Consider the following 13,024-nt stretch of genomic DNA (forward strand, 5'->3'; position numbering starts at 1 on the left):
GTGGGCGTGTTCTGTCCCGCCCTGCTCCAGGCCTGGCCCTCCGACCCTGGCACTCACAGCATCACTGCCCTTTGCTGACGGAGAGGACAGAGAGGTGGGCACCGCGTGGGCGTGTCCTGTCCCATCTCCACCCATAAATGCTCACAGGGCGGGTTTGCAGTGGAACTTTATAGTTCGTCTGGGGAGACCCCTTTGCAGGGAATCACTCATCCTCGGCTTGGTTGCAAAAGCTGAGCTTTTTTCTCCCCAACGCTGTGAGCGAAGGCAAGCAGAGCCAGTCGGAATTTGCTCCCAGCCTCCGTAGCTCTCACTGGCCTTCCCTGCATCCCATTTTCCCAACCCAGGACACAGGGATTATCTGATTTATTAAAACAAAACAGAGAACTACGGCCATTAGGTCGCTAATTTTAGGCCTCAGACTACTCTTCTGCCAATCACCTGAGCCTTTCAGACTAAGATTTTGGAGGCATGATTATCCCACTAACTGCAGAGGCAATCCTCTTCCAGTACCCGAGGGCCCCACACACCGCCCGGGACAGAGTCCCAGATAGAGGCAGCTGAGGGCTGCTGGCCCACAGAGGGTAAAAGCATTGTCTCTTACGGTCTGTGGTGATCTCGTAGGGCGAGTGGAGTCTTGCGTCTCCGCAGGGGGAGGTGCTCACGTAGAGATGGAAGAGGATGTTTTCCCGCAGCCGGTAGCCGCCGCCTTTTAACCTCACAAATATCGATCGCTCCGAGTCCTCGCGCCGCTTGCTAGGGTCACAAAGAGGTTTGGGGTCATTTATCACAAACCAAACCAGAAACGTTCCAACCAGGTGAACGCTTGAGTCCTGTTTTGTAGAGCTGTTCCCCAAGTTTTTCTTTACCTTTTTCCTTTCTTTTCTTTTTTTTTTGAGATAGAGTCTTGTTCTGTTGCCCAGACTGGAGTGCAGTGGCGCAATCTCAGCTCACTGCAACCTCCACCCACTGAGTTCCAGCAATTCTTCTACTTTGAGTGTTAAGTGATACTCAGCTTCCCGAGTAGCTGGGATTACAGGCATGCGCCACCACGCCTAGTTCATTTTTGTATTTTTAGTAGATACGGGGTTTCACCATGTTGGCCAGGTTTGTCTTGAACTCCTGGCCTCAGGCTCCCAAAGTGCTGGGATTACAGGCGTGAGCCACCGCGCCTGGCCCCACCAGGATCTTTTACCAGGCCATTTTTCCCCGTTGGTGTTAACCCACATCTATCCGTCTACACAGCTGTGACTCTGTGGATTTGCCAGTGCTGCTCACGGCCGTACCTCACAGCGGACTGCAGGTTTGAGGCAGCCTAAGTGGGCAGCTTGTGTGTGATTAAAAGGAGAAAAGGAGCTGTAGGAAGGCCTGGGCTCGGTCACCAGCACAGGGGGACATGGAGAGCCGTGGGGAAACAGCTTTCCTTCTGCATCCAGCCCTGACCCAGGTGGGGCGGGAGAGGTCCCAGCCTCTCTCTGATGGTGAATGATTCGGCCTGTTGCAAAACCCCCACCAGCTGGGAAGCTCGAGCTGAGCAGCCCCACCTCCGTCCCACCTGAGCGGGCACTGAGCAAATGCGCCTGCATTTCCTTCTTCCATGTTTATTCCCTGTGTCCCGGTGTTTATTCCCCTGTGTCCCGGTGTTTATTCCCTGTGTCCCGGTGTTTATTCTCCTGCTTCCTGGTGTTTATTCCCTGTGTCCCGGTGTTTATTCCCCTGCTTCCTGGTGTTTATTCTCCTGTGTCCTGGTGCTTATTCCTGCTTCCCGGTATTTATTCCCTGCTTCCCGGTGTTTATTCCCCTGCATCCTGGTGTTTATTCTCCTGCTTCCCGGTGTTTATTCTCTGCCTCCCGGTGTTTATTCCCTGCCTCCCGGTGTTTATTCCCTGCTTCCTGGTGTTTGTTCCCTGCTTGCTGGCCATCTACTTTCTGCCAGTCTTGCTGTTTTCACACGTTCTGCCCCATGGGTGATGGATTGTGTCCTGCGGGGCCCTGAGATCACACAGGAAACATAACAGACATTTTCTCCACAGGAAGCCCTTGCGGCATCCAGCAGCCTTCCTGCCTCTGTGCCTGCACTCAGCCCACAGCCACCGCCCCCCACTGCCCCAGCCGCCTGCCCCAGGACCCTTGGCAAATGTGTCCCAAGCCTGGACCCCGGGGCAGGGCATATCAGCCACATGGCTGCCCTGGACCCCGCTCCCCTGTGCCGGTTCCCCATGCAGGGCAGGCATTGGGTGCACCTGTGGACCCCCCAGCTGGTGGCACAGCACCAGGCAGGTAACCAGCTCCTGGTAAATATTGGCCCAGTTACCTTCTCTGACACAAACATGAGCGAGGGAACTTGGAGATAGTCCCAGTTGAGCAGGTGGGCATTTAGGAGAAATCCTTCCCTACATTCTGAGAGATTTCTCTGTTCTCCCATATCCAACTCCTGCCGCACCCACAGGCCTCAGGGAACTGAGGGATGGGTTCAGCCTGTGGCTCCCTGCTCAGAGGCTCTGATAAGAATGAGCTGAGTGTGGGCCGAGCGCAGTGGCTCATGCTTGTAATCCCAGCACTTTGGGAGGTTGAGACGGGTGGATTGCTTGAGGTCAGGAGTTCGAGAGCAGTCTGGCCAACGTGATGAAACCCCGTCTCTACTAAAAATACAAAAATTAACTGGGCATGGTGGTGAATGCCTGTAGTCTCAGCTATTCAGGAGGTTGAGGTGGGAGAATTGCTTCAACCTGGGAAGCCGAGGTTGCAGTGAGCCGAGATCGTGCCACTGCACTCCAGCCTGGGCGACAGAGCAAGACTCCATCTCAAAAAAAAAAGAATGAGCTGAGTGTGTTAAGGTGTTTTCAGTGGCATCTGCTTGGCTACACATGGGCCTTTCTGCTTTTGTGTGGCTTTTGCACAGCTAATGGGCATGGAGATGACCCTCGCCAAAGCCCCCCGAGGTCCCATTACTCGTGGATTTGAGGAACGCAGACGGCTTCAGGGGATGTGAAAGAATAGACAGGAGACACAGGAGGGAGCGTTTCGGGCAAGGAGCTGACAGCGAGCCCTTGGGACTGAACGGCCCGGGCTGGAGGTGTGTTGGAGAAGCCGCGTGCTGCAAACCACGTGGGTTTCATTCCCGTCTAAGGTGTCTCAGGGACAGAAGGCTGCCCCATGACAGCCACCTCTGCCCAACGGCCAGAGCAGGCCACGGAACCCCGGGAACCCAATCCTGGGGCACAGTTCTTAGGGTCTCAGCGGCCTCTTCACATGGACTTGGCACAGGAGGCAAGAAGACAGTGCATCTCCAAACCACTCCTTTGGCACTGCACTCACGTTCTCTGAGGGCAACGGCAGAAAAGGGGGCAGTGCAGGAATGTGGGGGGCGTGGGGAGCCGAGGCCAGGAGAGGGTGGCCTTGCCCAGGAGGACGAGGGCTGCAAAGGTGTTTTCTGGAGGGAAACGTGGAGTAAGGAGGAAGCCTGGAATTTTAGCATCTTCCCAGCCCGCATGGCGGCTCTATAGGTGCGCCAGGGATGTCTCTAGTCTGAATAACAAGGGACGCTTCCTGGCTCACCCTGTGCCAGGATAGAGGGAAGCATGTTCTGAGCCAGGCACAGGGCCCCCTCTGCTCCCTGGCAGCCCCCAGCCGCGGTGTCCGCCTACCCTGGAGCCCGTCCCCAGCCGCTCACCTCAGGTGCAGCTCCAGTTGCGTGTAGAGGAAGTGCAGGAACGCCCGCCGGGCCACCACCTCCGCGTGGCAGTCATTTACCACCAGCCCCTGGTCACTGAGGTGCTCGCCGCTGATGCACTTGGTCCCCGACGACAGGGCCACGACCTGTGCTTGCCGAGCGTCCAGTCCTGGGGACACAGACAGCGTCAGGGCAGTGCGGCCCACGGCCCCTGTCTCCCTCCTCGGTCTTTTCAGGGTCTCACAACAGCGGTTTCCCTGGGTTAGGAAACCTTGGAAACACTGTTTTGAGAGCTGGGAAGCAAGGCTTCTGTGTGCCCCAGGCCGTCACAGGCGACCGCCCGCCTGAGGGATTCCCACCTACTCCATGGCAGCCTGAGACGGCGCTCAAAGTGCCTCTGTTATCCTTAAGGTTGCTGAAATGCTCCTGAGGCACCTTAGGAGCAGAGTTTTGAGGTCAGACTTACTACCAGGGCAGTTTTCTCCACCTCTGAGTCCCAGGTCCCCTGTGAGTGGGAGCAGTGCTGGCTGCGGCCTGGGCTTCCTGCCCGACCTCTGACCACCTTTGCGCTTTCCCCTGTCCCCCAACGGGATCAGTGCAGGACAGGAGTTGATGAACCCGTCACCCTAACACAGAAACGCAGGACAGGAGCTGCTGAACCCGTCACCCTAACACAGAAAGGACGCTGGATGTGTCATTTTAACCATAGTCAAAGGAACCCCATCCACAAAAATGATACTCCCTTCAGGGACTGAAAACAAACAAAACAAAGAAACCTGAAAAACAACCCCCAGCGTAATGTCCGTAAAGTATAATATCCATCACTTTGTTTCAGAAGAAGCTGGAAGACACAAGCCAGTGTTTGTTTGCTCTGCTGTAACAGGTCTGAGTGGATGTGTATTTTCTCTGCACTTAGATGGTGAATTCCTTGAGGACACGAGTCAGAATTTCCACCAAATGGTCCAAGCAGGGTCTCCCGAGGGAGTCCGTGTCATTAGACGGGTCAGTGTTGCCGATCCAGTAACAAATCCATCGTCCAGGCCCCTCGGCTGGAGGTGGCGGGTACGTTGTGGGCACCGAGGAGCCTTGGGGTGTGACAGCCACTGGCTGGGCCCGGATCCCAGGCCAAGTGGGGGCAGCACAGAGACGCGTTAGCCGCCGACTGCGGCCACATCCACGGAGTCACCTGGTAAATACATGTCCAGACCATTTCTTGGAAGAGGTGACACGCAAATTCATGTCATGCCAGAAGCAGACCTCCCTCCCATCTTAAATAAAATCGACTTCCCCACGGCAAACAGTGCTGGCTGGTCATGAGCACTTCTCGCTTCTCACACACTTGTTCCTCTGATGTGACTTTTTCTCCCCTGAGCACTTGGTTCTCGAGCCCTGAGGGCATCTGCCCTCTCTGGGCCCCAACGCAGGATCTTTCTTTGTGAGATGAAAGGGCGGAGTCAGCAGCTGCCAGTGAGAGCCAGGGAGAACGCGGAGCCCGGAGGGACGGAGCACGCGGAAGTGCCCCGCGGAGGCCCAGCGGCATCCCTGCCCCCGCAGCTCTGCAGCTGAGGTCTGTCTGCCCAGCGTCCTTCCTTCCAGGCAAAGCGGTCCAGCACAGCCCCCGCCTCCTGCCCATGTCCACTGCTGTCTCCGCTCATCCCAGTTCTCCCAGCAGCCCCTGCTTCTGTGCCTGACGAGAACTCCATGGTCCTGGTCCTGCTGTCTACCCACTGCTCCCTCCCTGGTGGGACTGGACTGCTCCTGAGCTCAGGAAGTGACCGGACTTCCCCAGGCCGCTTTAATCAAAAGAGGAGACGACCGGCCCCCCTGAGTTTCCTCCCCCGGGAAAGTTCGTGAGCAGCTGCCCTGTCCCAGCTCCAGGCCTCCTCCTCTCTCAGCCATCCTGGGGGTGGAGGCTGCCTCCCAGCGGGGGTCCCAGAAGTGGAGGAGCAGATGGGATCAGGATCTAAGGCTACAGGGAGCCGGGGTGGGCAGCTGCTACTGACTCTGCCAGGGGTGGGAGCCACCATCTCACTCAGGCAGTCAGTGACATGTGGACTGTTGAGAAATGGTTCACGAGGACGACATCGCAATGCAGAAATCACCCCCCAGGTTCCAGCTTCATTAAAGCAGGTAGTTAGAGAAACGGGGAACACATTGATAATGATTCCTAACGAGTTTCAGGGTTCATGACTGGTGCACATGCAGTCTCTGGTGGAAACAGACAACTCTTTGGGAATAGGTGCTGTGGCCCGTGAGGCCCCGGCCTGCTCCTTCTCTTTGGATTCCGTGGAAATTGGAGCTGTCGAAAAAAGCAACTGCTTTCCCTTCACCCCTCATTGATTCCCAGCTCCGTTTGGCTCCAGGCTCTGCCACACTCAGCACAGTTACGTGGCCCAAGAAGTGCATTGTTTGTATATTCAGTTTTCATGATTCCCACCCCTACGGCCAGCACCATGCTCCCACAACACAAGAGATGTGAAGCCTGGACCGAGGGAGATGATGCAGTCAGAAACAGCTGCAGCACGAGATGTCATATGAGAAATGTCGCAGAAGTGCTGTACACGGAATGTCACCAGCACGAGAGCGAGGGAGAGCGAGGGAGGAGAAGGGAAAGATAGACTCACACCCTGGGTGCTTCTGCACAGGGGGCGGGAGGAGGTGTCCCAGGCAGAGTGGGCATGGTGACCAGAGGCAGGAATGGGAAAGGGCACAGGCGTATTCTGCGGGACAAGGAGAAGCCGACGTTGGAGCCTGTGGGAGATGTGTGTGGGAAAGTGGCGAAGCTTCCCAGGTGGGTGGAAGTCGGTCACAGAGGCCTTGAGCACCACCCTGAAGATCCAGCTCTTCACCAACAGACAGTGGGAGCTATGAAAGGGTTTTCCGGAAGGACAGCAGCACTGTTGCCCGTGAGTGAGTGCTGGGTTGCACAGGAGGAGAGAAGGGACCGGGACACTGGGTGGGAGGCCAGGGCTGGACATGGTGCAGGAGGACTTAGGAAGCACCCTCATGGTGCAGGAGGACTTAGGAAGCGCCCTCAGGAGTGGATTGGCGGGAGGGACCCAGAGAGCAGAGGAAGGACCAAATCCACAGGATTTGGGAAATTTACACAGAGGATGGGGGAGAGCAAGAAGCCAGAAGATGTGCTCGGGTACCACACATTACAAATGAGAAACAGGAAGATTTTAATGAAGAATGGCCGAATTTGGGGCTGACCGATTTAATTTGGGGGAAAGGAGAGGACGGGCGTCGTCATCTCTCCCCTGGCGCCACGCGGACAGTGCGGCATCAGGCAGCGTGGTCAGGTGGAAAACAGCTCAGTAGCAGTTAAAGACTGCGAGCAAAAAGGTCGAAAACAGAAACAGCACCAACAGCATTCGGATAAACACGCTTTTCTTAACACCCGCGTCACGGGACAGCGCGAGGGTGCTGCCGCCATGGTGGGGCCACAGGCAGGTCGAGGCCACTCATACCTATGGAGAGAAACCGGGTCCTTGGTTTATGGGCATCACCCTCTAGGTACAAACCGGTGGCATTTAGGGCTGTGTCAGCCCTGCACAGAAGTGTCTAACATTCTCCTTTTTCAGTGCTCTGATTCCCCACACGGAGATCCTTGATTGCTGGGGTTGGGGTGAGGCCACGCCAAGCTGTATGGACCCCAAAAATGCTCTGCACTCAACGAGCAATGCTTTGTGTAAAAATGTGCCCGAAGCCAGGCCGCCTTGCAGCAGAGGCTGGGTTGGGGATGCTCCGGCAGGGGCTTATTAAGTCAGGAAGACAGGATGGGGCAGCAAAGACACCAGGCGAAGGGAGGCTGTGCTGAGGTCCCATGTCCAGCTGACCCAACAGGAAGCTCAGGAGTGTGAGGCAAGGATGTGTGATGTGTCAGTCATGAGCTGTGGGTGCTCCCAGGCGTGTAGGCTTCTGGTGGCCAGGGCCGTTCTCAGGAGGTGGCTGCAGCCGTGAGCTGCCCTGGCCGGCACTCGGAGCAGCTGGGGAAGATCAGGAGCCCAGGATGGGGTGACTGTGGTGCCAACAGCATTTATTCCAATCCTTCCAATGATGCTATTAAGCCGATAAAATGCAAGTTTGTATAGAAGCATCACTCCATACATAGTGGCTATTGGTGATCTCTTTTCTTATAAATGGCTATTGAGAGTAAAACTACTACTCTGTAAGACAACATAAGAAGTAGTCACAGAAAATATATGTATACGAATTTCTATAGAATAAGTAGAAAAGCTGGCCAAAGAGCAGGGCTACTGTACCCCCCCAAAGCACCAAGCACGGTGAGTTTTGTAGAATTCGACCGAAAGGTAGCAGATTGTAAGTGTTCCGGAGCATGTAAAGACAAGAGAAGCCTCAGGTTGTGTGTCATCATGGAATGCCTAAATTATTGCCATACCCACCTGACGGAGGCTACGCAACAAAGAAAACAGAGCCCTCAGTTAGACAAAATACTAGCCATCAAGTAGCAGAGGAAAAGAGTACTAGAGTACATCCCTGCAAGGTGGGCTTATTTCTGAAATGTAAGAATTGATTATATTAAAAAATTAAGGCCAGGCACACAGTGGCTCACACCTGTAATCCCAGCACTTTGGGAGGCTGAGACCAGTGGATTGCTTAAGCCCAGGAGTTTGAAACCAGCCTGGACAACATAGCCAGACCCCAAGTCTACAAAAAATACAAAAGGTAGCTGGGTATGGAGGCATGAGCCTGTAGTCCCAGCTAGTCGAGAGACTGAGGTGGGAGGATCACTTGAGCCTCGGAGGCGGAGGTTGGAGTGAGCTGAGATTGCACCACTGCTCTCCAACCTGGGTAACAGAGCAAGACCCCGTCTCAAGGAAAAAAAAAAAAAGAAAAAAAAATTTAAATGCAATACAAAAATAAGCATAATCACAGATACTGATAGGGCATCTGACAAAATACAACTGCTTTTGATAAAACATTGAGTTTTTATCAAAACTCAACTCTATCAAGTGGAACAGAGGGATTGTTTCCTGAATGTGATTTTATGCACACACACACACACGCACCAGACACACATACACACACATGAGTATCATGCTCTATGGGCAAGCACTCCAGGCACTTCTATAACCATTCAGGAACATCTGCTGCAGCCATTGACGAGCACAACAAGAGAGAGAAATTAGCTCTGTAGTAATTGGAGAGGGGCAGGTAACACAAGCACTGTCTGAACATGCTATGATTCTGTGTCTGGAAACCTCCAGAGAACCCAGTTGACATACTGCTAGAAACAATGAAAGAGCTTAATATGGTGAAAGGGTTCCAAGTTAATATACAGAAATCAATAACTTTCATATAGACATACAGCAACTAGAGAGACACCGTAAAGGAAAAATGACTCCATTTATAACAGCAGCAAACAAGATAATAGGAATAAGTTTAACAAGAAATGACCAAGGACTATAGTGAATAAAACTTCAAAATCCTATTGAAGGACACAACAAAATTTAAACAAACAGAAAGACATGCCACATTTTTGGATCGGGAGGTTTAACATAATGAATCCTCTCTAAATTGATTTATAAAGTTGACAGGATTCCCAAAGAAACAGCAATAGTGCTTTGTTTTGGACAAGACACCTGGTTAAAAAGTGTAATTTTGTTTTGTCATTGCTATGGCTTGGGTATGGTTTATTTGTAGCTAAAACTCCTGTTGAGATTTGGTCCTCAGTGTGGCGGTGTTGAGGGGTGGTGGGACCTAGTGGGAGGTGTTTGGGTCATGGGGTGGATTCCTTATGAAGGGCTTGGTGCTGTTCTCAAGGCAGTGAGTTCTTGCTCTGACAAGATGGATTAGTCCTCAAGGAAATGGGTTAGTTCCCATGAGCGTGGGCTGTAATGAAGCCATAATGCCCCTCTGGTTTTCTCTTTACAAGTATCTGCTTCCCCCTTGACCTTCTCCTTCATGTTATGATGCAGGAAAAAAGCTCTCACCAGAATCCACTGCCGTGCCCTTAAACTTCCCAACCTGCAGAACTGTGAGCTAAATAAACCACTATTTTTTCTAAAGTACCCAGTCTCATGTATTCTGTTATAGCAACACAAAATGAACTAAGATAGTTATTTGTTTTTAACTGGGCAAGCTGATTCTAAAAGGAAACCCAGAAAATTCTGAAAAAGAAGACTAATGCTGGAGACAAGCCCTAGAGTACATCAAGCAGGTTACAGAGGCTCCACGCCAGGTCGCTGTGGGGATGGGGTGTGAAGGGAAACAGGTGGAACAAAGTGGGCAGTCCAGAACTCAACCCAACACATACAGGAATTTAGTATAGGACAAAGGTAATCACATCTCAAACCACTGAGGCAAAGAGAGACTATCCAATTAATGGTATCTAACAACTGAATAGTCATCTGAGAAATAAAATTGCATCTTTATCTGACACCATGTACCAGAGTAAATTCCAAATTGATCAATATTTAGATGTAAGAAATGAAGAACTGCATTTGAATGTTTATAGCATCTTTACCCATAATTGCCAAAACTTGGAAACAACCAAGATACCTTTAGGCAGGTGAATGGATAAATAAACCATGGTACATTCAGACAGTGGAATATTACTCAGCACTAAAAATAAATCATTTATCAAGCCATGAAAAGACATGGAGGAAAGTTAAATAAAAGTTAAGTAAAAGAAGCCGATCTGAAAAGGCGACATATTGTATGATTCCAACTACAGGGCGTTCTGGAAAAGGCAAAACTATGGACATACATAAAAAGGTCAGTGGTTGCCAGGAGTTGAGGGGGGGAAGGGATGAATAGATGGAGCACAAAGGATTTTTAGGGCAGTGAAACTACTCTGTATGATGGTACAATGGTGGATCCATGTCATTATACATTTGTCCAAACCCATAGAGTGTACACCACCAGGAGTGAACCCTAACACAATGAATGGATTTTGGGTGATTAAAGAAATAAAGATGCATATGTCATAAAGAAAATAAGGGATAATGTATAAACTTGGTGAGTACTATGGTTTAAATGTGGTGTTTTCTCCAAAATTTATATTGAAACTTAATCCTCATTGTGGTGGTATTAAAAGGTGGGGCCTTTAGGAGGTGATCAGGGGATGAGGGCTCCACCTTCATGAATGGATTAATACCCCTATAAAAGAGACTTCAGACAGAGTCCAGCCCTTTTTTGCCCTCCATCCCATCTGCCCTGTGAAGATACAGTGTTTCTCCCCTCCAAACGATGCAGTAACAAGGCACCATCCTGGAGGCAGAGCGCAGCCCTCTCCAGACACCAAGCCTGCTGACATCTGGATTTTGGACTTCCCAGCCCCCAGAACTGTGAGCAATGAACTTCTGTTGTTTATAAATGGCTCAGTATGAGGTATTTTGTTGCAGCAGCACAAATGGATGAAGACACCGGGCTTCTCCCCAGCACATCACCCATCTCCAGATGATGTCTGGGATTGGGTTTTTATTTATTTACTTGGAACTAAGTCATTCTCAGCCTGTTCCAACGTTTTAAAGGTACATTTCTTATACTATATCTGGTTTTGGAGGAAAAAGATTAACAAATTTCCAAGAAGAAAACTGAAAGTAAAATATACCAAATAGCATCAAAGAAATACATTTCAAAATTATAAAAGATAGAGAGAGAAAGGAATAATTTTTACTCCACATGTAGACTGCCCCAAGGGTGTCATGTGTAATTAATTCTGACTCCCTATTTCCTAGAACTGTGCCCACTGAATTTAATGACTCAATAACAGGGTTTCCACACCTTCCCTTGAGAAAGACTCTTCCACAGTTTATCAGCGCTCAGTGTTAGGAAACCTTCTTCAATGTTCAGCCTAACTGATCTTCTATACAATTTCAGTCCACTTTCCAGACTTCATCTTTAAAACTCCCAATCTCTTTGTGGTTGGTATTCTCTGAATACTCACAGGGAATATCATGATCGGCCTGCAGTCCCACGTCTAGTCATTATTTGGCCAAAGTCTGTGTTTTATTTTCAATCTTTTCCTGCAAGCCAATTTTTAAAATCTTCTTGTGTTTCTGCTTCCATTCTCTATATTTCCTCTAATTAGTTTGAAATCAGGTAGATTTTAAAATGTCTGGCTTGGGCATGTCTTATCTGTTGGGGATATGATTAGACTGAGACTGAAAGGAAACAGTTTTGCTTTTGACAGGGGAGATTTTTCTTCCACTAGGGTCTTGATTTATGGCTTTCCTCAGGAATCAGAAGACACTAGTGTCCCCTGGGCTTTTATTCTCTAAACATTTCAAATGCATTGATTTTGGAAGGAAAACAAGTTATGTGTAAGTGTTTTGTGCTCTCCTCTACAAATGACAATACATCTGGGGAATATCAGATAACAAAGCACTGTAAGCAGAGTTTAACAGGCTCTAGGGCACAGGTAGCCCTGTTTCTGCTGCTTACTTGAGGCAAGAATTTAATTGTGTTCAGTTGTCTTGTTTGGAAAAAGTTTTCAAAGATTAAAGAAAATAATGCAAAGTTCTTAACATGTGCCTGATACACAGCAAAAATACCACCATTTTTAGCTATTATGATGCATATATTTCTATTCTCTTGTAATCGTATTTGTTTCTCCATCCGCAACCAGGACGTTTCTGTGACTTCCCTTGCTAGAATGACACAAAAACACCATTTGTTCCATTATTACTTCTACTGACTCTAAAGCACTTGTTCTTCCAATGAGAACAAGACGGCTGGTGTGGGACAGTTGAAAGACAAGACACATTCAAGAACACCTTTCAACTAAATCTGACCACGGCACTGAACCATGGGCCAAATAACAATTCCAGGATGAGCACTCACTTGCCTTAAAGTATCGAGGGCATATTTTCATGTATTTCTGTTTGTTCATCCATCCATTCATTCAATGGGCATTAAACACCTAACTTATTCGAGGGAAAGGGGACACAAAACTGTGCAGTCTCAAAGCTCCTTTCACAGCACATGCTCACAGGCAGGGAGAAGGCAGTGTGGCAGGAGAGCAGAAGCTCACTGTGATTGGGCTACACCAACTGTGGGGACACCTTCTCAGAGGATGGGGCAACCGTGGACGTCAAAGCCAGTGTTAAGAGAGGGAGAAAGAAGAGACCTGTGTCCTGGACTAGAAGGTGTGTAACAACTGGCCAGGTAATGAACGAAGAGGAGCCGAGGAGTGGGAGCAGCCTGCATGAAAACAAGGAGCATGGGAGGACAGCTCTGTGGTGAGGATGCAGTGGCATCTGTGGTTAGGACGTGGTGGGCTCTGTGGATAGGATCCAGTGGGCTCTGGTTAGGATGCGGTGGACTCTGTGGTTAGGATGCGGTGGCATCTGTGGTTAGGATGTGGTGGGCTCTGTGGTTAGGATG

The 13,024-nt window shown here is 50.3% G+C and overlaps 1 protein-coding gene across 1 annotated transcript in view; it reads right to left on the reverse strand.

Annotated features, from left to right (window-relative positions):
- ADARB2 (adenosine deaminase, RNA-specific, B2 (non-functional)) overlaps positions 1–13,024 on the reverse strand; it is a 195,154-nt gene that overhangs the window by 53,096 nt on the left and 129,034 nt on the right. Inside the window, exons 5-6 of the mRNA XM_011991567.1 lie at positions 3,671–3,839; positions 602–753 (exon numbers count right to left, since the gene is read on the reverse strand). Of these exons, the coding sequence (XP_011846957.1) occupies positions 602–753; positions 3,671–3,839 (321 nt within the window). The remainder of the gene's footprint in view (positions 1–601; positions 754–3,670; positions 3,840–13,024) is intronic.

The sequence above is a fragment of the Mandrillus leucophaeus genome, unplaced genomic scaffold, assembly GCF_000951045.1.
Source record: "Mandrillus leucophaeus isolate KB7577 unplaced genomic scaffold, Mleu.le_1.0 Scaffold399, whole genome shotgun sequence".
Classification (NCBI taxonomy): Eukaryota; Metazoa; Chordata; class Mammalia; order Primates; family Cercopithecidae; genus Mandrillus; species Mandrillus leucophaeus.